The sequence below is a fragment of the Rasamsonia byssochlamydoides genome, assembly GCF_041956645.1.
Source record: "Rasamsonia byssochlamydoides strain NRRL 3658 unplaced genomic scaffold VTN77scaffold_1, whole genome shotgun sequence".
Taxonomy (NCBI): domain Eukaryota; kingdom Fungi; phylum Ascomycota; class Eurotiomycetes; order Eurotiales; family Trichocomaceae; genus Rasamsonia; species Rasamsonia byssochlamydoides.
Genome location: NW_027192384.1, coordinates 805,459 through 830,774, shown reverse-complemented (window position 1 = coordinate 830,774; position 25,316 = coordinate 805,459). Strand labels below are relative to the sequence as shown.

The following is a 25,316-nucleotide window of genomic DNA, read 5'->3' as shown; positions in this document are numbered from 1 at the left end:
CGGGGCGCCAAAGAACTTCAAAAAGGGGGAATATCACACAGAAAGAAAAACTGGGTACAAAAAAAGACAAAGGGGGTATGTAAACAAAGGGAATCAAAGATGTAAACAAGGGGAAAAAAAAAACAGAAGAATGGTAGATACAGGGCATGTACATACATTTAGGACCAGTCGATCAGAGGCCAAGACATCGTACAAACGTCATAAGAGAAGGTCAATGACAGGAAATCAAACATGGACTGCATGGCATGGGTCAAGAGTTCCGATGAGTACAGGTAGGCCCAAAGCCACAAAGGGAAGAAAAGAAGAGAAAAGAAAGGAAAAAAGAAGTGAAACGGCCCAGGAGAGGGAACCAGAATGGAGTTAATGATTGCCCATCGAGCCCCTTCAAACGTCGCACGAGACGGACTTCTGGTGGCCGCGGATTCGCAGTTGATCGTATCACGAGAAGAAAGCGGATTGACTCCCTTAGAAACAGTTGAGCGTGCTCTTCTTCTTCTTTTTGTTGATTGCGTTCATTCGCTCCTCGAGCTGTGCCCGAGCGGCCTCTGCTTCTCGTCTGGCATTCCGTTCTTCTTCGACGGCTTGAAGAGAAAGCCGGGCCGAGTTGCGCTCCTTGCGGAGGGCGTTCAGCTCGTCTTCGTATTGCCAAGCCTTCTTCTTCCATGCCTCCATGTCCGCCTTGACCTTGTTGCTCTGGGCCTCCAAGTCTCCAAGTGCCTCTTCAAGAGTGGCGGTAAGCTGCTTCTCGGCGTAGAGATGCTTCTCAATCGTACGGATGCGGGCTTCTTGGTCCTCAACGATCTGAGCGCTGACAAGCTCTCTGCTGGCATGCCGAGAGCTAGGCGGTGACATGCTTCCAGCATTGGCAGTAGAAGCAATTGTAGGAAGGGGTGGGAGGGGTATGGCAGGCGGTGGAGAGGGCAGAGAAGCAGTGGAAGAGCTCTTCCGGAGGTTCGAGGTCAAAGAGCTTGAACGATCCAAGGACCCGTCTTGGGCTCCGCTGTTCTTGAGTTGAAGCTGTAATTGGTCTTAGCAAAAAGCACGACAAGATCAAAACTTGGGAATGGGGGGGCTCACCTCGAGCTGCTCGATACGGACTCGGTACGTCTCAATCTCCTTTTCAAGGCCTGAGATCTTGTTGTTCGCTTCTTCAAGCTGTTGAGCGCGCTCTTGCTGGATGACGGAGAGGCGGTTGTGATGCTGCTCGAAGCTGTTTGTGATCTGCTCCTCGAGTTCTTCAACCAGACGCAAGCTCTTCTGCTTCTCTGCCGTGATCTCCTCAATCGTGGCATCCTTCTTCTTAATCAACTCCTCCTTCTGGCGCAGACTCTCCTCGAGATTAGCGACCAAGTGAGCGAGTTCGTTCACTTTGGCTTCGTGTTGGGCAGCCTTGTCAGTCAGCTCCTTCACCTGGCCATCCAGACCAGCTTTGAGCTCCAGTTGGTTGAGAAGCTCTTCGTTTGTGTCCACCAGCTCAGCGTATTTGCCAGCTAGGTTCTGCTTCTCAGATACAAGGTCCTCCAATTGGTCTGACAGAGTCACGGGCGTGACCTCCAACTTGAGGATGTTAGAGATAGTATCCAGTAACCTCGCTACTTCATCTTTGGAGCTCGAGATTTCGGATCTGAGAGCAGCCATGGCCTCTTCATGCTTAGCATTCTGCTCTGCCAGACGCGATTCCTGCTCAGCCTGCGCAGCAGCAGCAGCTTTGCTTTCCAGCTCCGTTAATTCACGCCTATGAGATTCTTGCAAGGACTCCAAGTCCGCCTTTTGAGAATCAATGAGGGCTTTGTGCGTCTCCAACTCGTGTTCCAGCTCGGATATACGAGTGAGATAGGTCTCCGAATCAGCATCATCGGTCGCTTTTGTGGAAGCATGCTGAGTTAGCTGCTCCTGCACAGCAGCATGTGCCGCTTCAAGACCAGCGATTGTCTCCAGATGGCGGGCAATCGTTGACTTGTGTTCCTCAATTTCCTGCTGCAAGCTCTCAACAATAGCCTGGTGCTTAGCCCTCTCGTTTTCCAGATCTCGCACCGCGGCAGCCTTTTCCTCCGCCAACGCACTGGCTGCGGTAGCGTGTTCAGAACGCAATGCATCTACGGAGGCCAGTGCAGCTTCCAGCTCTGCCGATGTCGTCTGAAGCTGCTTCTCAGAAGTCTCCAGGGAGACAATGGCTGCCTGGTGCTTGCCCTTCCATTCGGAGAGCTCAGCTTCAAGCTGTTCAATTCTAATTTCTTGTTGCTGTGAGCTCTCATGGGCATCGGTGGTGGTCGGGGCCGCTTGCGACGCCAGAGCTTGGTTCAGACTTTCAATCTGGGAAAGCAACTCTTGTTCCCGTCTCTCATGTGCTTCCTGCATTTCCCTGATTTGATTCTCTAGCTGAAGCATCTCATCCCGCATCTGAGAGACAAGACCCATATCCATCGGCTTGGCACCTTGCAAACTTTTCCTTTCCCTCGTTAGCCCAGAAATGATGGTGGCTTTCACCTCCATTTCCTTCTTAACACTCGCGTTCTCGGCTTCGAGAGCCTGGATACGTTCCATGCGGGTATGGAGCTCATGCATTGCCGTGTTGAGGTTGTGTTCAAAGTTTTGCAAGGTATCAGGGCGATCCTCAAACTCTTCAACGGCAATGTTTCGGAGAGCCGCAAGCGCGCGGTGGGCACGATCCACCCCCGACATCAAACTTTGGCTAGTCATCCTACGGATGACTGGTGGGACAGGAGACGGAGGCGCTGAGGACTTGGCTTTCTGAATCTCAATCTTGAGCTCTTCCACAAGACCCAGTGTCTCCTCGTGCTCTGCTTGCAGTTGAGCATACTTCTGAGCGACCAAGTGCATACCCTCCTCATGCTCCTGGAGCAGCTTACGCAGAGTTTCAATTTCATGCGACGCTGACTCGGAGGTCTCATGAGACTCGACAGGTTCTTTCTTGGCGACGAGATTCACGTCAGACACTTCCTGCGAGGTACCCGATTGCTCGACCAAGGATAATTCCGAGGAGAGAGATCGCGAAGATGAGCGTTGTTCTCCACCTTTCACTCCCTGGTCCCTCATATCCTCTAAAAAAGAACCCGGTCGAGAGGCAGTAGCCGGCGTGGAAGCACTCAACGACGGGGGAGGGTGACGAGACTCGTCAACGGCATCCTGCAGCTCAGCGAGAGTACGGAGGGCTTCCTCGTACTTGGCTGCGAGGAGTTCATATTCGTTCTGTGTGTGCTCGTGCTGCATACGGAGGTCTAAGAGCTCCTGGGTGACGCTCTCCAATTTTTCGGCAACGAACTTCGACTGTGCGTCATTGGCAGTCGTGACAGGCTTTTCGGAATGATCCTGCTCTTTCGATGCCTCCTCTAGGGCCCCCAGACTGGAACGTACCGCATCGGCGTCGTCGTCCTGCTTGTCTTCGTCAAGTTCGGGAGGATTTTCCCCTAGCTCCTCGTTACCATCCTCAGGAATAGCGGTCTCCACCGCCTCCGCCAACATATCCAGCGACATGCCCCTGGCCCGTGGCGTCTTGGTGCCCTTATTAACGACGGGCTCCGATACCGGCTGACCTTCCTTCTTCTCAGGTCTCACACCATTCTGTTGAATGTGGTCGAGTTCATAAAGTAAATTATCGAGCTTCCCAAGGCTCCTCTGGCGGTCGATGACATGCTCCAGTCGGTTTATCTCTCGCTGCATCAGTTCCATGTCCTGGTCAGCCTCCGCGAGACGTTCTTCCAGAGTTGAAATATAATCCTCGCAGCTGGCTTCGTTTTCACGAGCTCGAGCGATTTCCTTGCGTAGTTCGGCAACAATCGCAGCATTCTTTTCCTCGCCGGATGTGTGTCCGTCAAGTTTCGCTTCGAGCTCACGCAGGTAATTCTCCGTGCTGGCTTCGCGGTCCATCATTTTCTGTACTCGAGCCTGTAACTGCGCATTCACAGTTTCGATGTAGGCGCACTTGGTCTCCCGCTCCAACAGAGCGCTCTCCGTACTTGCCAATGACGCCCTGGTGCTCGACAGAGATGCCTCCAGACTTTGAATAGTCTTCTCGTACTCGAGAACAACCTGCTCGACAGACTGTGCAAAGGAGTGGGAGCGCTTCAGTCGCTCCACGGAACTGTTACCGATGGCAGCGGCGATCTCTTCTGGGTCTTCACTGTTGACATCGGAAGCCTTCGTGATTTCGGCTATGAGTTTGGCATGACGCTGGCTCAACGCCGTGTAGCTCTCCTGCATATCAAGGAGGTGGTTCTGAAGTTCCAGTTCCCGATCGGTTGGGCGATCACCTCGTTCCGGCGGCGCCGCACTCTTTCGCTCACCTCCCTCAGCATTACGGATTTGTTGTCGCAGGAATGCAATCTCCGCCTTGAGCCTGTCGATCACTGCTTGCTTGTCACTTTCGTCCGTTACCTGCTGGATGCGAGGCTTGCTTTGAATGGCTCTAGCTCTCTGCGCGTATTGGATGGTGTTCAAAGTCTCACTCAGGTGGAACTCGGCAGGAGTGACACAGGCAACCATGTACGTGATCGCATTCCCTCCCAAAGAATCTTGCAGGAGGCGAGTAAGTTTCGAATCGCGGTAAGAGACATGAGCTCCCGATTGACGAGAAGACAATTGTGAGATAACCTTTCCAAGGGCCGCCAACCCAGCGTTGATCGAGATACCTTCCCTTGCACGTTCACCCGAGGCGCCCGTGTTCTTGAGTCGTTCACTTCCTGCGAGATCGACGAAATGAAGCTTACTGTCAACGGTCACGACCGCATCAGATGACGACGTGGATTCAACAGGCAGGGAGTGCCTCTTCTCCTTGGGCGACATCACAGACGAAGGGGACTTGCGTTGCACCAAGTTGAGACTGAAGACGGCATGGGACCGTGAAGACTTCGCATTGATTGCGGTAGCGTCTGTTTGTCTGATCGAGGATCCAAAATTCAGCGCGCCTATGAGATCTTCAAATGAATTAATGTTAACCTGATTCAGACCCGTCAAGATGATCCGGCCCTTGGCATCTTCACGAATCGTGACGTTACTCCGATCGCTGGGCGGCGTCGACTCGGGCACGAGTAAATCGCGGAGCTGTTCGTTGTATATCTAAAAGCATTATTAGAAATCGAAATCACGGTACCTATTACCGCTCCCTGCATACCTCAACGTAAGTGGCCTTCAGCTGCCAGTTTTTGTCCGCAGGAGCCTTATTCAAACTCTGCGGAGAGGCAATGGAGTATCGTGCTGGCGTGCGCAGGCCCGAGGACTGCGTGCGGCCGTGCTTGGGACCTTCGAGCTTCTCGAAAAGAAGCTGGGCAGCACGTGGGATAATTCCTAAAAGAGGATGATCAGCTATTACTTCAAGAAAAGCATAGAAAGGAAACAAATCAGTACCCATTGCGCGAGGGTCCTTCTGCTCATTCGGACTTGAGGTTCCCATGGTATAGGATTTACCCGCTCCCGATTGACCGTAAGCTAGGATGGAGACATTGTAACCCTGCAGAAACGAGTTCACGCTGTCACTCAGATACTCCCATATGCCCTCTTGGTCGACCGTCTCAGGAAACACTCTGTCGAAGACGAAGAGCTTGCGGCCCTGCGGAACATCGACCGCCAGGCTGGTTGGCGAGGTGACATGGACCATCGACCGCTGAAACCGCTGCGGGATCAAGTCGTAACCGGGATCGGTCGGTTTCAAGGGTGGTCGCACCCGGACAGCTGTTGATGTCAGCAGTTCGTCCGAGAATCCAGTGTATAGAATAACTCCAGCCAGGAAAGATTTTAGGATCGGGGGACGCGCGACATACCGACTTTGACTGCGGTCTTGCTGTCCTCATCTGATGCCCGACTGCCTCCGCCCTGTCTGCTACCTGTACTCATGCGACTGTTGCTTCTAGGAGGCCGGATAATGCCGCTCATGGGTCGCGTGGGAGCGGCCGTGGGCGAACCCGGCGGTGAGACTGTCATGTCTTCTCTGTGTTTATCTAATCTTGTGTTGGTATCAGAGAAAACAAATCTCAACCACGGAGGGTTTGATTAGAAGATCGATCGCGAGGAGAAGACGTGAGGATGGTAGCAGTCATCAGTCGTGATATGGTGAGCGTCGCACAACTTTGCGTCCTGCGCGTGTGTCACGTTAGTTGGCCAACCCCTATTCGCGGAAATTTCCGCAACAATAACAAAGCACTTTAAGGATGGGGTGCGCAAGACGTCATCCACGAGATGAAGCCTCGCAATGGTAGAAGTGCGATGGATGGGCTGGAAGACAGAATTCTTGTCACGACAGGAAGAAAAAGAGAGACTGCCTTCGATGCCCCCGTTTCAGGATTGAATCGAGGATAAGAGGGTGGACAAAAGGGCTGCCGGTTAGGAGCGTCAGAATTGCTGGCAGAAGGGGGAGCGTGGGCTGTTTGGAGGAAGGTTAGTTGGAAGCCGGTCCACCAGCTCGGCAGGACGCATAGGCCAGTCCCGCGAGTCTGGATGGCAGAGCGGCCGAATGGGAATCTCCAGCGTCGACACCAGCGTTGACAGGGTCGGCTGCACTGGCTGGAGAATTGATGAGTCGACCGGCAAAAGCCTAAAAAGGAGCCACGCAGGCGGCCATGAGCCGGTTCAGGGGAAGCGATGTCCAAAGACGACAAAGTTACAAGCTAAGTGCCTAGCCTCAGGAGACGCCCGCCGTTTGGCTGCAAAGTCGGGGAGTGCCCCAGCGGACACATGGCAAGAGTCCGACGGCCTCAGCCGGCGCGGACCGTCGAGTGAACAGTGTACCGCGCCTAAAAGGGACAGAATTGGCGATAATACGGAGTAAGTTAACAACACTCTGGCCAAGACTACGGAGTACGGAGTACAGTCTACGGGTGGCTGTACGCAGGAAGAGTAAGGCATAATAGTCATCATGACTACATTAAAGAGATAGTTACGCCACACCGTTAAGGATGTCAAGACAGGCTGGAGAGGGCTGCATAAATGTCAAGGATGATTTGGGATTCCCTGTACGGAAGGCGGAGTCCGCGTCCCGACATCCGCACGTAACGCAGGGCGTCTGCCTCGGCGCCTCCCCCTTGCCACCCCTGCTGCGGCAATCAAGAAAATGGACCACACTGTCGATCGCTGCATCGCAGCAAAGAAAACGAACAGCAGAGTCGCTTGTTCCCAGGGTTAATCCTCTCAAATCATTGTTTATCGTTGCGATTCTTATCGTGTTGATGTTTTTCCCAGAGCATCGATCGGTCTGACGTTTGACGGCAGGCGACACGACAGGTCCATGGTTCGTGGTGGGCCTCGGTGTGCTGGGTCAGGAACAGGTGACAAGGTAATTCCAAACACCACCTGTATGGGATTATTCACTCTACTCTCTTACTATCATGATCCTCGCAACATATGGTTTGTTTATTATGACTATTAAGATGAAATCCGGCCTTCAGAATCGGATTTCCTAGGCAAGACGCGCTACTTTATACGTTCCTGAGTCGTGGTAGACAGGTCATCCTTCATGTCAGCTCATCCCTGTTTCGTCTTAGTTCCTTCATATGTCTACCTGTGATCTCCTTCGAATGGCTAAAGAAGCTGGATTCTCAAAACTAGGACCACTACGCCGTATCTTGCGTGATGCGCCCCTGGCGTGAAGAGGGATCATGGAATAACAAACCCGAGGATTCAAAAAAAATGTGACGGACCTGTGAAGTGATACGAAATCGCAAAAACGAGAGATTTGGAGGCCAGGACAGTACCGTCACGCCAATTGCCTCGCGTGGAAGTCGATAAGATATCAATTCCTCGTGGCAAAGTCTCCAGACCTCGGAAGGAAACTGTCACCACCACGTGGAAGGATCTGATAATTGAATTGAAGTCTCCTGTAAGCCCCGGGAGAGAGTGAAAATAGATGGTGTGTCTATCGACATCTACGGAGAACAAAGCATCGAGGATTGTACGGAGTACTCCGTACCTCTGCTGTCGTTTAACAAGGCAACAAAAAGCGATATGAGGGCGCATTATTATTTCTCCGTGCGATAAATTACCCTGTAAGCCTGCATCGTCGTGACGAACGAGTCGGGACTCGGAACGACTCTTGAAGCACAGGGGCAGAACGATAAATGCCAACGGTTGCCGATCAAGATACACGAGCAGTAAGGCGCGGCTGGTCAACAGCAGCTAATGCAAGCCGCACGGTGTGACAAGATGAGTGGTCAGATTGACACAGCTTGCAAGACTCAAGAGTTTTCATGACATCCCCGTCCGACTCGTTTGCCGCAGTTCTCCAGAGATAGAGTAATTAATCAGCATGATCCCATGACAAGTTCACAATGAACCTGGCAAGTACGGAGTACTCTGTACAGTACCTGTCCTGGTTGGAACTGCATAGGCAGGGTTCGTTCGTTCGTTCGGTAGGTGGTTGGCGCGGTTCCTGAGCCGGAACTCCCGCGGCTCAAACTCAAAATCGCGGAGCTAGCCTCGCTCTCGGCCAGAACGGTGCTGCAGGCTGCTGCTGCAGGTGCACAGACTTAGCAGAGCTTCTTAACTTCTAAGAAACGGTTTAAACCTGTTCGTTTAAACAAAACCAGTTAGTAAGATAAATTGCAAGGGTAAGAAATGTGGAGAAACAAATCAATACCCCTGCAGCCTGCTGGAGCCTGGTGTGGCTGGCTGCCGGACTCACGAACAGGTTCGCATTGGCAATCGCAGATAGCAGCTCCATTCTGGAGTCAAATTCTCCAGAGACTTGAAACGAGAGATACGGAGTCGAGCACCGTACGGCAAACCTCTGCGTCTGCCCACTGCAGTGGTTTGTTTCAGATATTGTTATTCAAGGAACTGCCAATCCCTACGAAGTAAGTCTGGAGGAGCTTTTGTGGGTCTGCTTTCGCCTTGCATTGCAAAACCATGATAGAAAAAAAAAAGAGAAAAAAAGAGAAAAGACCGGAAGATCATAATATTAATGGCCTTGATATTCAGACACCTTCGGACTCTGGAGCAGGCTTCCGTGTCTACTGTAGAATCCTCAATTTATCTGTCTGTCTGTCTTCATATGTCGAGTAGACAGAGTACAAACAGTGGCCTCGAAATTGGGTTTCTGGGATGTTCTCGTAGCTGCTCAGGAGTAATGATGAAGTGGGATATTATATGGCAAACGGGAAAGACGTTTGTAGATCATCGGGGGGTTTTTGCAGCGCTAGTATCCGGGTTCGCCTTCACGTGCAAACATTCGCTATGCAAGCGAGGCAATCACTAAAGACTGGTGTCCTGTCTTGTCGTGTGCACACTTTGAATAATTTTATCAAATTGATCTCGGGCAAATCCAGAGCCGGATCTAGACCCTTACCTTCTAGAACTACGAATGCAGTGACGAGGGCTAACTACGTACCGAGTCCTATGAAGGAGGAACAAATAATCTGTACTTAATCTGTAAGCTAGCAAAGCAGATCGTTTCTCTTCATTATTATCTATTGGTCTGACATCAAAAGTTTTCCTCTCTCGTCTAATGAAACAGTAACTTCACTAATATGTTTCAGTTCAAGACCCAAATCCAAATCCCTCTCCTGATCTTGTTTGTTATCATCTCCGCGACTCAAGACAGTAAATAGTCCGGACGACAATTGAATTTGAATTTCAATAAGCGAGCAATAAGATTTTCTCGGGGTTACCGTAGTTATTTTCAGAAGACTTACTCCGTACTTTGTGCCGGCTTCTGTCCTCGTGTTGGAAATAATATTATGGGGCTGTGGGACTCGAAAGTCGAACAATCTCCCGAAGCTTCTTCCAACTGGGTGAGTGTCTCTGTTTCGTTTCAGGTTCAACCGTTCAACATCGGATTCCGGAGTGAATGAGTTTCTGATTGAATTCTAATGGCAACATTATTTGATGCGTTCGTTATGCAGGGCTCGGCACCGGTAGAGTACAGGAGGATCATCGATCGGTGCAGGTTCTTGCAGAACCAGAACCACGATTTCCTTCCTTTTGTACAGGGTTTTTCCTGCAAGGCTAGAATGTAGAAGGGGAAAAGCTCTTCTACTCTGTATATACTAGTGAAAGTCATTTCAGATGCAAATTAGACGGACACATCGAATCTCGCTGTCGAGTACTATATACCTTGACAAGACGTGGTCAAACGAAAAGGAAGGGGAATGACATAGAGTCTACGATCATCCAGGGCGGTTGATAGATGATACAGACAAATTCCTAGAAACGGATCTCTTGTCAATCTTTGGAAAGGTCAAGGTACGGAGTACTTCGTAGTTGTACATACGTCGAGTCCAGTGACTTGAAGTCCGTGCACCTGCCTGATTTACGTCCTCTCCCACCACATGTTGCATTGCGGCCATTGCCACTATCACCATTTCACCAGCCTCAGAGATGGATGCAATATGTGTCAGGTGCAAGATGGCTTGCTTATATTGCTGTCAGCTTGGCGATTTCTACTAATCGTCATTACTTGCACTTGAAATTTCTTCAGTGAGACAGGAAAAGGCAAAGAGTTTTTTATATTGTGTACTCTGTACAACATTATCATCGATCTTTGCTACATTTATTTTCTTTTCCTGTTGTCGAACCTTTCAACGTTCAGACCATGATAGGGATAGAGAGTTTGGTGTGCTTGTACCATTTCTCTATTTCCTTTTGCCTGGACAGCAAGAGGATTAATGGAAACCCCCCAAACCCCCGCCTTCTGGAGAACACAGGCACCAGAAATATGATGGCTTTTGTACGGAGTATTTCTTGCAATTCGAATACTCACAAGATGATTAATGATGACAGCTAGTTTCCTGCAGTCGCATCTCCAGGACAGCGGGTGCATCGGAACTATCGCAGCATCAGTCATAACCTCGACTAAGAGATTCGGAACCCGCTCATCCCGCATCCACAGCAGATCTCCAGAGATAACGAGCCCCGCCGACGTACCCAAAGTGATAGAGCTCTCCGCGCTCTGTGGTCAGCTCCATGGAAGCGTGATTATTGACGAATACGGTCCTGACGTTTCGATCTCACAGCTCTTGATTGGCCCGCCTTAAAGATGGAACTGCCTGGTCGATTCTTAGATACGTCGCTTCCTTTCTGCGTTTCTGCTATCTGCGAACAGACCCTGTCTGATCTTCTCATGCCGCCACTGCCACTACGTGCAGATGGCGGTAATGCCCTCTCCGATACCGTCGACATGCCGTAAACCGGGAGGTCCACAGGAGAGATGCCATCTCTGAAGTCATTGGTTACCGCCCTCTATAGGGATTAATCCTTCTTGCCAATCTGCCTGGCTATCTAGAAATATATATACTAGGTACCCGAGCTTGACTAAGGTGCTCGTTTTCAACCTGTCGACCTGCATCGTCACCATGGTTGCCGACGCGATTGACCTAGCCCATGCGCAAGATGATGTCACCGATGAATATACACAGCTCATTCCGAAGCCTCCAGATTATGAGAGCGCTCGAAATCCAGCAGAAGAAGATGCTGGAGACGCAGCCGGCTCAACAAGTTGTCTTCTGGCAGCAGAGTTTCTGCTCCTCCTGAAAGCATCCATCCCGGTCATCCTCGCCTATACGCTCCAGAACAGTTTGCAGACCATCTCCGTGTTGATCGTTGGCCGTCTATCACCAGAGAATCTCGCTGTGGCAGCATTCTCGTACATGTTTGCGATGTGCACGGCATGGCTCATCGCGTTGGGAGGCACGACTGCCTTGGATACATTGGCATCGTCGACCTTCACTGGGAGCTCGAACAAACATGACCTGGGAATTCTCCTGCAACGCGGGTTCGTCATCCTCGGTCTTTTCTATGTGCCCGTAGCTATCTTGTGGGCATGCGCAGAACCTGTCTTCAGGCTACTTGGCCAAGACCCGGATTTGTCGAGAGACAGCGCGAGATTCTTGACCTGTTTAATCCCAGGAGGACTGGGATATATCTACTTCGAAGCTATGAAGAAGTACCTCCAAGCTCAAGGTATGTTTCAGTTCTGATATAGTTGCTGAGAGCTGCGGGCCTGACAGATTCTCGACAGAAATCATGCGTCCTGGCACATACGTCCTTCTCCTCACGTCGCCAATCAATGCCGGTCTCAACTATCTCTTCTGCTATACTTTCAAGATTGGACTGCTTGGAGCTCCCCTGGCGACGAGTATCTCCTACTGGCTTTCCTTCGCTCTCCTCGTGCTCTACACGCGTTTCGTTTCCGGCCACGAGTGCTGGGGCGGCTGGACACGGAAGGCATTCAGCAACATGGGCACCTTTGCCCGCCTCGCGTTTCTGGGCGTCATCCACGTTGGCACGGAGTGGTGGGCCTTTGAAATCGTTGCCCTCGCCGCCGGAAGGCTGGGCACGATCCCGCTAGCTGCTCAGAGTGTCATCATGACGGCCGACCAGGTTATGAATACGATCCCCTTTGGCGTCGGAGTGGCCGCCTCTGCACGGGTCGGTAACCTGCTGGGCGCACGAAACGCCAGGGGGGCAGCGCGAGCTGCGAACACTGCAGCCTGGCTGAGCATGGTCCTGGGCGGCGTGGTGCTGGCGATCCTGATGGGCACACGCAACCAGTTCGCCAGAGTCTTCAATGATGACGAGCGAGTCGTCCGGCTCGTCGCGGAGGTACTCCCGTACGTCGCTCTCTTCCAGATCGCGGATGGCCTGAACGGCAGTTGCGGAGGCAGCCTGAGGGGGATGGGGCGTCAGCACATCGGCGCCGTCGTCAACATTGTCAGCTACTACTGCGGCGCGCTGCCGCTGGGAATCTGGCTGGCGTTTCACGGCTGGGGGCTGAGGGGGCTCTGGATCGGACAGTGTATTGCGCTGTATCTAGTCGGGATGCTGGAATGGGCGATTGTGGCGCTGAGCGATTGGAAAGAGGAGGTGGAGAAGGCGTTTTTGCGGATGGACCAGCATCAGCATGAGGATCAGCACTAGCAGGAGGAATAGGATAGATGTGTCTAAGCATGCAGCTGAATCGCTATTAGGTATATTAAACTGCAGGTATCATATTATTATCGACATACAAAAAAAAAAATATCCCCAGGGAAAACAAAAATCTCTCTTGCATCAAGAAGGCTATATAAAATTCACCACCTAACGACATTAGCTATTTTTTTTCATTATTATTTAGCTGTAGAATTCTTCTATCTACTCCGTACAGAAAGGTACAGTACAATAAAAAGAACTTTTGACTCTTCTAATTACCACCCCCCCCCCCCCATCCTCTTTTTTTTTTTCTCTGTTTTCTTTCTTTTTTCTTTTTTCTTTTTTAGTCTGTCAAAGGCTGAATGAAATTCACATGAATGACATGATATGAACGATACGGAGTATGACAAGGACCCGATAACAACACAACGATAACAATAAATAACAATAACCTTATACCGGCCAAGACTCTTGGAATTGGAACTCCTGATATTTACCTAATTCGTTAAAAATGCAGGTCGGGTCTTTTCTTAGACCCTGTCCCCTTAGTTCGGTTTTTTTTTTCCTTTTTTTAGTCTTTTCTCTTCCTCCTGCCGTTTTTGTTGAATCGGCGGAGAAATGAACAAGAACCACACGTTTTTTGCTTATCTTTCATCAAGTTTATCAAGCAAGTTATCAAGCCGATAAACGGGAAATTAATGGCGGTGATTTCGATTGTAGGTAATTCCACGGAATATCACACAATCTATTCTGCTTCTGTCTCCGTTTCTCTTATCCATGATAGTGTAATAATTATTATTATTCTGTGGGTTCAATCGCTCCTAGTTATCATATCAGGATCAGGGTAGATCCCTACCATCATGTGCAGTCCCTTTCGGAATCCGTACGGAGCTATCTACCTAGGTAGGATAGGTATGGAGTTACTTCCCCGCCATTCCGATAAGCTGATAGATAAACCGTTCATGATAATAGTCAGCTTACGGAGAGATAAGCAACAGCACAATTTAGGATGATTATGACGATTTCATCATCGTCATGGTCACTGGTCATCCAGCTTCTTCTTGAGAAATCTGGAGAAGCGGATTAGGTAGGTAGATCACATTGCACAACAGGATGGTCGAAGCAGAATGGATGGATATCTATCTATCAGTAATTGCTCTGAGCTGTAGTATGTGATGTATCTGGTGCAACAGTCAATTCAGACAGAACAGAAACCAACTCCAATTCCATCTAGTCTTAAATAAAACTCTTGCTTGCTCATGCTCCTGTCACTTCAACTCTCTCTCTGTGGGGTTATCCTTGTAGATCCTCTTTCTGCAGAGGCATTGACTGCTGCGATAACGGATAGGACGACGAGTTTGGTTCCCTGTCGGAGGCTTCCTTGCATGTGCCAGCGTATGTAGGTATTCCCGTTTCGTAAGAGAAACTACTCTGTAGACGTAGACAGACGATCAGCATGGTCATTGATTTGAGTAAGAGTACTCCGTAATCGTATCTCATCTCACCTCGCGTCTTTCATTCAGTCAGGTCAGCCCTATCCTATCATATCATATCAACAGCGCCAGCTGGGCTGACGGCGCGATCACATTCTTTCTTGCTCTTTGCTTTTAGGTAATAGGAACTGTGATCGATGAGCCCTGCCTGTAACAGCTAGGCAGTCGACTTGTCCTGGTACTTGGTCCACCATTCTGCCCCTCCAGTTGGATCCATCCAGCTTTCTTTTCCCTCGGAGGAATTTCTCGGAGGAGTTTTATAAAAGTTAGTGTCTGTAGTCATATTTCAAAGCTGAACGCCATCATCTTTTCATAATCCTTTCCTTTTTTTTTTCCCCTCTTCAAACTCAAGTCTTCGAAGTGCAGACAAGATGATCGTCTCAACGTTGTCTTTCGCTGCCCTAGTCACCCTGGCGACTGCCCACGGCGACCACGGTCAAAAACCCATTGCTGGTCCGCACAAGAGTCTGTGGTACAACACTCTGCCGGGTGATGGCGGTACTCAGGTATGGCGAGTGATTCATCTGTAGAAAGGTGCGAGCAACTGACCTGTCTGCAGGCTGACTCCGTCTTCTCTGGCATCTCCACGTTCGGACGGCTTCCGTACTTTCCCTGTCTTGCTAGCGACGAGGAGAGATATGACATTGCGTTCATTGGTATGTGCTTTTCTTGTTGTCGTCGTGGGATGTGGATGTGGATCGTTTCCGATTTATATCTCGTCAAGATCGTCCCCAAGTTGCTCGTCAGCTGACTGACTGGACTTCTAGGCGCCCCCTTTGACACGGGTACCTCGTACAGACCCGGCGCGCGATTCGGACCCAGCGGCATCAGACAAGGTTCTCGCCGTCTCAATCTCTAGTATGTTCTGTTTAGCAAGGCTGAGCTTACTCGTGTTGTCGGGATCGAAAGGCTCACGCAAGTTGGGATTCAGCGGCGGATACAACGTGCCTCTGCAGGCCAACCCCTTCCACAATGAGTTCAAAGTTATCGACTGCGGTGATATCCCTGTGACTTCGTATGTGCAAGATCCACTAGTGAACGGACTGGGCTAGTTCAGCTGATAATCTGGCAGATACGACAACACCTGGGCAATCCAGCAGATCGAAGACGGGCATAACGCCCTCCTTATGCGCAAGCCTTTCACCGCTGCAGACAAGAAGGGTCTCTCGAAGACAGGCAGGGTGCTCCCACGGATCATCACGCTAGGAGGCGATCACACCATCACTCTTCCCCTGCTGCGCAGTATCAACAAGGCATATGGGCCGGTGTCGGTCATTCATTTTGACAGCCATCTGTGAGCAATCTTCTTACCTACAGTACAATGTCACCGTACTGACACCCGGACTCTCCTTAGGGATACATGGAAGCCCAAAGTCTTCGGCGGCTCGCCCAGCGAAGTCGCCTCGATCAACCACGGAACCTACTTCTACCACGCCGCGCAGGAGGGCCTTTTGAGGAACGACACCAACATCCACGCGGGTATTCGGACCACGCTGTCGGGGCCGTCCGACTACGAGAACGACGGGTACTGTGGATTCGAGATTGTGGAGGCCAGAGAAATCGACACGATTGGTAAGTCGCCTCTTGCCTGTTTTCACGAATCTCTCTGAAACTGGGTTGATTGCTGATCCTGTTCGAAACAAAGGAATCGACGGAATCATCAAGAAGATCCGCGACAGAGTCGGCACCGTCAACCCTGTCTACCTGTCCATTGACATTGACACGCTCGACCCGGCCTGTAAGTATAAGTTATAACCCAGCCGATTTGGAGACGACTGGCACTGATGATTTCGTCCTGGATAGTCGCCCCTGCAACCGGCACTCCCGAAACCGGCGGCTGGTCAACTCGCGAACTGCGTACTATTCTCCGTGGACTGGATGGCCTCAACTTCATCGGCGCAGACATTGTCGAGGTTGCGCCGGCGTATGACACCAATGCGGAGCATACGACTATGTGAGTTGACAGAGCTGCTTTCTCTTCCTTCCTTTCCTTTTTTGTCTCTGCTAATTAATCTTCTAGGGCTGCCGCGGACGTCCTGTACGAGGTGCTGACGATGATGGTCAAGAAAGGGCCGCTGACCGTTTCGGAATGCGATGAGCATATGCATTGATTTGTCTCTCACAAGATAAGCTAGAATCTAGCTGGTCAGTGGGCAGCAAGATCGGAAAGCTGAAATCTTCCCCGCGGTTGCTTGTACGGAACACGTATACTCCGTATATACTTACCTCCCTAGGTAGGTATTGAATGATTTAAGATTTACTGCAAAGGTATTGCTATATATCGAATGAAGAGTCAGTCAGCCTGTTGGATAACTATGCACATACAGTAGCGCATACATACATACATACATAGCTTGAACAATAATATGGCCAATGTAAGCTGATGGTTTGTTTGTATAGATATAGCAGCTCACTCATCAATATCATCGCTTGTATTCATTCCATTCATTCCCTGCCCAGGGAACATATTCCAATAGGTATACTACAGTTGTCGTTGAATCTACAAACAATAATTAGGTAGTCAAGATGAAAGGGGGAAAAAAAAACTCCCAAAGTGTGCCAGTTTGCCATTGTTTATAGACTACGCCTGATATATGCATGATGAAACTATCTACCAGATACACATCAAAGAAGAAACGCCATCATCCATCCTCGACGCCAGAGCCAGAGCAAGAGCCAGAAATGAAGATGAAGCCAGCAACCCATAGTCTACAGCCCACAGTCCAGTCTAGTCCTGTCCAGTCTTTGAATTGAATTGAATTGAACCCGAGAAAGGGCACACGATGTACTGTAGGAACGCCATCCCAGTAAGCCAGTCTTTAAAGTCGTCTTTTCGTTGGAATATGCCAACTGCCATCCTTCATCGCGTGAGGACGGCTCGTTCAGACATGCCCATACAGCTTCAGCCTATACAGGCACGTATGCGGCGCCCCCCAACTAGACTTGACGCGAAACACGACCTTGTCTACACGCAGGGTAGGCAGGTCGACAATGGCGTCCAACGTGAACCGCTGAACGGGCTCGCCGTCGCGATCGTACTCCCACTTCCCCACGCGGAAGAAGGATGGTCCGAGGAGCGCGTCGTTCGAGTACGCTGTTTCAGGCTCGTTCGGATACGCCCGGTGGAGGGTTTCGAGGATGGTGTCGTGCAGCGCGGAGAGTGATACTGGTGAGGAGGCGAGGGATGTAGATGGTGATGGGGATGAATTTGTGGGAGAGGACTTGGAGGGTGACAAGAAACGGTGGAACCATAAAGGCGGAGGAGAGGGAGCTGGCGAGGAGTCTGGGGTCACCGCAGAGGCGGCGGCAGCAGGACCATGATGGGGCTTGAACTGCGCCCAGAGCTCCATCTCCCGCGGCGCAATGTCAGGGTCTGGAGAGGCTCCCTTCGGAATATGCTCGACCACGACCTCCTCTGGCACGGCCCGCTGGCCGAGCAGCACCGCCATCTGAGCCAGTCCCGCGTTCGAGGGTACACTGCACCAACAGTCCCCGACGCCGTCCCAGGGCTTCAAGGCGATGTCGGGAGGGTTTGGACGCGGGACGTGGTGACCGGTGACGTACCCGTAGAGGCGTCGCATGAGTGTTCTTTTCCTACCAATGCTGGGGCTGGTCAGTGACGGATCAATCGCTGTCCCCATTCCCAGCGAGAGAAAGTTGATTCGGTCCGTCACTTGAGGTTCTGCTGGTCGCACTATCGTCGTTGTCGTTTGCTCGGCTCCCTGAGTGAACTCTGACTTGAGTAGGTGCATATCATTGGACATTGCCGATAACCTGTTACCGAGTTTCTCGACCTCGTTTGAGAGACTCTTGATAATCCGCGCCTCGGAAGTGTTGAGGGTCGGGTAAGGATGTTGGTGGCTGAATGGAAGCGACGAACTGAGTGCCTGCGTTGCTGCCGCCAGCTGGTCACCGAAGCAATAGACCCCGAAGGCAGCAGCGGCCACCAGGATCGCGACTATAAGGGACCAGTGGAACCTGATGCGGTTCAGGGCAGTCATGGAGGGGGCGAGATGGTCTGATATAGCATTGCCGAGAGACATGGCCGTATCATCATCGATAGCGGAGTCATGATCAGGAGTGTCTCGCAGGGCAGTCGTCGATATGACTGTCTTTGCAGGGGCACTCGAGACGTGAGGAGATGCTGGGTCAGGCTCGTGGATCGTATCGTTGAGAAACGTAAGACCAGAAAGGCGACGAGGTGGAGCAGTTATGTTTCTACCGTGCGGTTCCTGACGATATCTGTTCGGTCGAGTGCGCTGGACTTGATCGCTATGCAAGTCACGTTCAAGCATCCAAGAGATTGTCGACTCATTATCCAAGGAGTCTGCATATTGAGGAGAACTCGGAAGAACCGACGAGCCACGGTTGGTCTGAGATCCGAAGCGTGGAAGAGAAGGATAGACGAAAGGAGTGGAATTGTGGTCAATTGGATGCTCCAGAGGGTTGTCATCATTCGCCACAGTTAGGTGGTCCAAAGTTGGTGGAGCTGGGGTTGAAGTGGTGGATAGGGTGTGCTGAACAGGTGGAGAAGGAGTGGCGGTAGAAGCGCCGTGCTCATTCACAGCAGTGTCTTTTCCTGGGGAATGCGAATGCGAAGCGCTTGCAGAAGCCTCGCGGAGGGACTCGAGGACTTGTTTCTCATCAGGAGTGACATCGCGAGAACGGACAGGAGAGAGGCTTGTCGAAGCCAAGCGGCGCTGAGAACGCGTGGTCACGCGAGATTCATTTGAGCGAGCGTTTTCTTGGCTGGCAACACTGCGTTCCCGAGACTGTCGCAAGCCTAGTCGATATCAGCAATATGCCAGACTGGCGAAGGGCAGAAAAGGGGCAGGAGAAAGATGGCGAGTCGAGGAATCATGCACCAGAGACCGTCTGGTTTGGTTTGAGAGGGCAGGATGACAATGGGCTGGACGAACCAATGGGACTCTCAGTGGGACCTGTCTGTCTGGTAACAGATCCAGCACGGCGAGAACCGCGCTTGGGAGGCATATTTTAGGATTCTTCTGACTATTCAACCGAGCTGATGTTATTCAGAACTGGTTTAACGAGTCAGTATATATCGAGCATGTTGCGGAACGGGCAGTAGCTATTGTAGGCAGACCGAATAAAATGTGAACGCAAGGAATGAAGAAGAAGGAGGAGGAAAGAAAAAAAAACAGTATCTGGAGACAAGTTATTGACAAGGCTTTTTTTTGCATGGAGTGGCTTGGACAGTAAGCAGATTAAGGAGAAGGAAATGGTACGAATAATGGGTTGGCGTGAAAGACTACACACTTTGAGATAAAAGTAAATGCTGATATTCAGCTGGGTGATCTCACTTCCAGAAGATATGGAGCTCTCAAAACTCACATCAACACGACAACCGACATGAACTCACCTAGAATGAGAGCTTCAGAGAGCCCAGGATGCAGACGAGAGCATTCAGTCTGTCGACGGGAGAGCCCTCTCGGCTTCTATATGAAGGAGACGCGATTGCTGGATTGACGATAACAGCACAAGAGGTCCAAACACATCTCGTCGAGGAACGCACCAGATCCAGGATCAAAATAAGGTGGCCTTTGTCAAGGCTAAGTCGAGTGGATAGTCCTGATGTCCTTGATAGAGTGCAGACAATATGTTGATGATGGCAAGAAGAAGGCCTGCAGATAATAAAAGGGATGTAGACTGTAGTAGATAGAGAATGAGTTTTCTCCTCGTCGGGTAAAGGTAGATCTCTCCCTCAGAAAACAGAGATGAGAGATATTTGAAGGTAATTTCGGAGTCTCCCGATCTCCTTGACAGCTGGAACGCTGCCTCTGGCTCGTCGTCTTCGAACAGGCCGTTAACCTGCAGAAACGAAGCACACCGAGATCGCAGAGCAAATGCTTCAATTGGGTGTCTCTTCCAAGAGCTCGGGCTGCCTCCTCCAGTAGAGAAAAGAATTAATGATCAAATATGATTGATGAGTTAGTATGGATTTTCGGTGTATGACGGATGCAGCAGGACTTCAGTTCCATGGGATGGAAGCTGGCGTCGGGAATCTTGGCGATTCCAAGTCGCGACCGCGCCAGTTACTGCCAGCAAATAGCCGGCTGCACTCGCGAGATTTTATCTATAGAGAGACATCCCACTTTGGGAAAGGGGAACAATGGACACAGTTTCTCCTTGTATCTCAGCGATGTAAAAAAGATGGCCAGTCGTTCGATTCTTGGCAGACGAGAACGCGTGAGCCTCTTGTTTTCCGCCGCGTGCCTACTGGTGGTCCGAGCGTCTTGGCATGACATACTGCCATCCACCACATATCACGAATATTTATTTTATTACGATGTGGCTGGATTTTTTTTCTTTGATTCGAGTCTGGAAAAACAAAAGAAGCAATAAATTTAACGACCTATTCAGCATGCGTACCATCCTGTAGATTGAATTTGGGAAGGGAGATAAATCCTGTATGTATAGTTCAACTGTCGGCTGCAGGAATACGGCACAAAAATACACTATCTGTTCTCCAAAAACTCCCAGGCCAGGAAGAAAGATCTACCAGGGGGACTAGGCTACAGGCTAGGCTACATAACTAACTCATTCCAAGCACAACCGCCAACCCCATATCCTCTCTGCAAGAACAGTATAGTAGTTATACACCGTGGCCGTCTGATCCTCATTATCAAAGGGAGATAACGCATGCCACTTCGTCACTCTTCAATTTTGGGCTCGGTCAATCAAATCAACATGCCCACACCCCGATCACACCGTCCTTGCGACCTTCGACGAGATAGCCGTCCTTGATCCGCACCCGTTCAACGGTCGCCGGATTGGTACCCTCGACCTCCGCAGAGACGCCGGCACCACAGTCCCAGTGATGTCCGTCGGTCTTGTCGTAGATCTTCACCACATTCTCACCGGCTGCACATGCGATCCGCCGCGAGTCAAACATCATGCTCGTGATGGGCTTGTCGTACGCAAAAGCATCGTAGATGGATCCAGTTCGAAGGTCCCATATCTAGAAGAGCAAGGAAAACTAGCGTCAGAAACAGATAACCGTCAGAAGAAATTGATAATACTCACCCGGATGCTCCGGTCCAGACTGCCGGTGACGAGATGCACGTCGTCGAACTGCAAGCACGTGATCGGACCGGTATGGCCCACGAGGCTGCGATGGACCTGGCCGCTTCGAAGATCCCAGAGACGAATGATGCCGTCGGCTGTTCCGCACGCCAACGCCGCATCGAAACATTGCAGAGCACCGACAAAGTCGGCCGATGCGTCGGGGAGTCGCCCTGTTGGACGCCATTGGGCGTTGGTGCCCGCTGCGAGAGATGTAGATGCCTGCGCAGCCGCCCAGAGCACATCCAGCGTCTGGACGCAACGTCCTTTCTCCAGATCCCACTGACGCAACGTCTTGTCGGCCGACCCTGAAATGAGGGTGTCGCCTCGGAAGTGCAGTGCCGTCACTTCATCTACATGAGCCTCCAGGGAGAACACCGCGCAGTCCTCCATGCTGCAGGTAGGTGGTGATGGCGGAGCATCCTCCGGGTTCGGGTAATTGAGTCCATTGTCCTCATCCTCATTACCTCCCTTGTTGATTCGGTTGTCTCGAGGCGCGAAGTGAGCACGACTCAGGTCCCAGAGGCGGATCGACGCGTCCATCGATCCCGTGGCCACAATATTGTCCTCCACCTGTAGACATCTTACAGAGGCGTGATGGCCTTCCAGGAACCCTAGACACCGTCCCGAATTGAGATCCCACACACGGACGGTATCGTCCAATGCGGCACTGACCATGGTTCCAAAGGGGACGTCGAAATCGAGGGCAGTGATGAGGTCATTATGGGCCTGGATTTCCTTGATCGCCGTTCCGGGCTCGAAATGCTCATGTAAGATCGGCATAGATCGTTTCCCTGATAGGCGCGGTTAGACGAATAAATTTTCCTCCCTGAGTAGGACTCCAGATTGCCTTACGTGTCGACCTGTGCTTTCGACTCCTGGGCGAGAGCTTCTGATAGATTGATTCAGACATGAAGGATGCATCCATCGCTTGATCGTCCGATGACAAGAATTGGTCGCTGCCGGCGCCCGACCTGGGAGTTGCTTGGGCCGCAGCTAACTCTTCCTGCTCTTCTTCCATATCCTCCAGTTTGTTGTCGAGCTCAACCACTGTTTTTCGCGATGGTCAGACCTGGACCTTGCCGTGGAAAAGTCTTGTACACTCACATCGGTGTTCCAGTTCCGCCTCATCCATTTCCAGGCCGGCCAGCCGGTCCAGAACGATCTTGCGCATGTTGTTCAGATTCGCAATCTTGTTATCGATTTCACGAATCTCTGCACTGCACATATTCTTCCGAATGCCCATCATCTCCAAGCGACGGTTCAGCCGCTCCCGCTCCTCTTTCAAGCCGCTTATTGAAGACGGCAGAGCCCTATCCCGATCTGCATCGGTGAGAAGCTTACTACCCTTTGAGCTTCGTCTGCGGTGGGATTTTCGGTGATCATGGTCGGTTTCGGGAAGGGATGCCTGGAAGCCTTGAAAGAGAGAGTAGGTATTGGTGTCTTCGGGGATATTTTGAAGAAGCTCGTCCGGGAGAGATGAGAGTGCACGGGACTGTATTTCGGACGTCGACAGCTTCGAACGGACCAGATCGGTGGGCGTCGTCTGTGCGAGAGCCCAGATTCGTCGCTGGACAGTCGGATGCCGCAATTCTCGCTGGATGTCGGTCAGAGCGTTTTGATAGTGTTCGCCAATGCTGGAGTCCGACGCAGGCCCGATCAAGTGAGTAGCCGTAGAAGTGACCTTCCGCCCAAAGGCTTCAAGATGACGCGTCTGGTGCTGGGGGTTAGTATGGTGATTTCTGTTCTCCGACGAGGAAGAGGACCGGGTTACCGTCAAGCCGGCTCCAAAAACCGATTTGTCGACAGCGTCCGATCGGCCGGAGGGCGACTCATTGCGGTCGTAGCCCTCCATGAGAAGGGCCGAATACAGAGGAGAGAAGCTCAGGAACCCTACAGACTGCCCGGGTTCAAGAGGAGAGGAATTGGTCGCGTGTGGGAGGGCACCGGGAAAATATTGGTCGAGGGACGTTTGACTCTTGAAACGCTGGCTCGAGATACCGAGTGCCGGGTGTAATTTTACGGCGTGGCGGCAAGCTTGTATTGAATCTTGCTTACAGGTTACCGTACCCAACGCTTCTCTGTTCTCGACTGAAGAACTTATTAGGCGCTGCCAACAAGAACAATATTGGAGTTTGAATAAGATTAAATTCTCCCAGCTGGCGTAATTGCTGAGATCCTTCCGTGAATACCCGGCAATACTACTGGCGGAGCTAATCGTTCCTTATAATGACCAACGTGGAACCACACAAGCCTCTGCTTCAGGACTTCTGAAACTTCCAACTCATAAGTACTCCGCATATTCCATTTCTTGCCTGAGGAGACCGTATCGGGAGACTCCCCGTGTGACAACAAGGCACATCCACAATTTTAGCGAACTTGCAAACTCAATCCAATGCCACCAGACAGCCAGCATGCAGATGCAGGTATACACTTCTCATCAAGGCTAGTTCTTCGTTAAGATGAACCTTCTCTTCACGCTGGCTGGTTGACCTGCTCAAAGAGGTTCCTCCTGCCACCATGGACATGTGACGAGTTCCAAGGTTTTTCCCTTCTGAGGGCTGCCATTGGGGCACCCTGTTTGGATCCCCAGGATGTGATTTTTAATTAGAATCTCTGTGCAACATGCTCTTCCTCTTGTGCCAGGCATGCCGTTGTGCAAGTCATGGGGATGGGTGTGGGCACGAGGGAAAGTCGACGACCCCGCCGGGGAGAAGTCTCCGCCTGATAACAACCACCACCCCTCTTCCTCTACCACTACAACAATAACACAACCGTATCTGGAACAGCAAATTCTATCGCAAATCACACAGCAGGATGGATGCTGCAATTGATCTGTCGGATCCTTCCAAAGCCCTGGATTTGTCCAATATCCGCTTTCAATTGATGTGAGTCACTGCTGCTGTCGACCAGACCACGGCATTCTGAAAAAAAAAAAAAACTACAAACGGAAGCTTCTAACGGCAATTTTTCTGACTGTCTCCGATGTAGTCGCCTCGAAGATACGATCACATTCCACCTGATCGAGCGAGTCCAGTTCCCGCTCAACCGGACCATCTATGTCCCTGGAGGGGTCAAAATCCCCGGTTGCGACCTCAGTCTGATGGACTACTTGCTCCGGGAGCAAGAGCGCTTGCAATCGCGTGTTCGCCGTTACGAGTCGCCCGACGAATACCCTTTCTTCCCCGAAGCTCTCGAAAAACCCATCCTGCAGCCCCTCCAGTACCCCCGCATTCTCCACGAGAACGACGTCAATCTTAATTCCGAGATCAAAAAGCGCTACATTGAGGAGGTTCTGCCATCCGTCTGTCCTGACTTTGGACGGGAGGATCGCGGTGAAACCAAGGAGAATTATGGCTCGTCGGCCACGTGTGATGTCAATTGCCTTCAGGCGCTGTCCCGTCGGATCCATTTCGGCAAGTTTGTCGCAGAGTCCAAGTTCCAAAAGGATCCCGAAAAATTCGTCAAATTGATCAAGGCCGGCGACCGTGCTGGAATCGATGCTGCGATTACGGATGCGAAAGTCGAACAACAGGTGCTGGACAGACTGAGACTCAAGGCCGAGGCTTACGGCAGGGATCCTGCCGTGCCGGAACTGCGCAACAAGATCAAGGTCGACGCTGTTGTCGACATGTACAGAGTTCGTTGAGCATTTATCCCCCCTTCTTGAGCTTCTGCTGACGTCTGAATTATAGAACATGGTCATCCCCATGACGAAAGTCGTCGAAGTCGAATATTTGATGCAGCGCCTTAAGGGAACGCAGTGGGAATGAACCCGGCAGTTTTCTATTCTAGTATATCCTTATGATTCATGATTCTTTTTACATAACCATGGCAAGGGAGCATTTCGGGTTTGGGGGTTGTTTCGGACTATTTACTTCGTGCAGA

At 51.1% G+C, this 25,316-nt stretch overlaps 7 protein-coding genes across 7 annotated transcripts; 4 read left to right on the top strand and 3 right to left on the bottom strand.

The window, feature by feature from the left end:
• Window positions 1-465: 465 nt before the first annotated feature.
• Window positions 466-5,937, bottom strand: VTN77DRAFT_282 (uncharacterized protein; the record flags this gene model as incomplete). The annotated part of the gene is made up of 5 exons (XM_069418701.1): window positions 466-1,017; window positions 1,078-5,076; window positions 5,132-5,304; window positions 5,365-5,688; window positions 5,778-5,937. The coding sequence occupies 5 exons, from the start codon at window positions 5,935-5,937 to the stop codon at window positions 466-468; spliced, it is 5,208 nt and encodes a 1,735-aa protein (XP_069282645.1).
• A 126-nt stretch (window positions 5,938-6,063) lies between these two features.
• VTN77DRAFT_281 (uncharacterized protein) lies at window positions 6,064-7,582 on the top strand (the record flags this gene model as incomplete). The annotated part of the gene is made up of 4 exons (XM_069418690.1): window positions 6,064-6,105; window positions 6,633-6,777; window positions 7,222-7,285; window positions 7,558-7,582. 4 exons carry the CDS (start codon window positions 6,064-6,066, stop codon window positions 7,580-7,582), a joined length of 276 nt encoding a protein of 91 aa, XP_069282644.1.
• Window positions 7,583-11,297: 3,715 nt separating this feature from the next.
• On the top strand, window positions 11,298-12,861 carry VTN77DRAFT_280 (uncharacterized protein; the record flags this gene model as incomplete). Its single annotated transcript, XM_069418679.1, has 2 exons — window positions 11,298-11,904; window positions 11,963-12,861. 2 exons carry the CDS (start codon window positions 11,298-11,300, stop codon window positions 12,859-12,861), a joined length of 1,506 nt encoding a protein of 501 aa, XP_069282643.1.
• A 1,855-nt stretch (window positions 12,862-14,716) lies between these two features.
• VTN77DRAFT_279 (uncharacterized protein) lies at window positions 14,717-16,456 on the top strand (the record flags this gene model as incomplete). The annotated part of the gene is made up of 9 exons (XM_069418667.1): window positions 14,717-14,851; window positions 14,905-15,001; window positions 15,113-15,203; window positions 15,277-15,360; window positions 15,418-15,639; window positions 15,700-15,917; window positions 15,991-16,083; window positions 16,149-16,299; window positions 16,366-16,456. The coding sequence occupies 9 exons, from the start codon at window positions 14,717-14,719 to the stop codon at window positions 16,454-16,456; spliced, it is 1,182 nt and encodes a 393-aa protein (XP_069282642.1).
• A 771-nt stretch (window positions 16,457-17,227) lies between these two features.
• On the bottom strand, window positions 17,228-19,337 carry VTN77DRAFT_278 (uncharacterized protein; the record flags this gene model as incomplete). The annotated part of the gene is made up of 2 exons (XM_069418656.1): window positions 17,228-19,128; window positions 19,265-19,337. The coding sequence occupies 2 exons, from the start codon at window positions 19,335-19,337 to the stop codon at window positions 17,228-17,230; spliced, it is 1,974 nt and encodes a 657-aa protein (XP_069282641.1).
• A 1,711-nt stretch (window positions 19,338-21,048) lies between these two features.
• Window positions 21,049-23,283, bottom strand: VTN77DRAFT_277 (uncharacterized protein; the record flags this gene model as incomplete). The annotated part of the gene is made up of 5 exons (XM_069418645.1): window positions 21,049-21,324; window positions 21,390-22,222; window positions 22,284-22,478; window positions 22,536-23,142; window positions 23,203-23,283. The coding sequence occupies 5 exons, from the start codon at window positions 23,281-23,283 to the stop codon at window positions 21,049-21,051; spliced, it is 1,992 nt and encodes a 663-aa protein (XP_069282640.1).
• Window positions 23,284-24,245: 962 nt separating this feature from the next.
• VTN77DRAFT_276 (uncharacterized protein) lies at window positions 24,246-25,201 on the top strand (the record flags this gene model as incomplete). The annotated part of the gene is made up of 3 exons (XM_069418634.1): window positions 24,246-24,316; window positions 24,420-25,068; window positions 25,124-25,201. 3 exons carry the CDS (start codon window positions 24,246-24,248, stop codon window positions 25,199-25,201), a joined length of 798 nt encoding a protein of 265 aa, XP_069282639.1.
• Window positions 25,202-25,316: the final 115 nt, after the last annotated feature.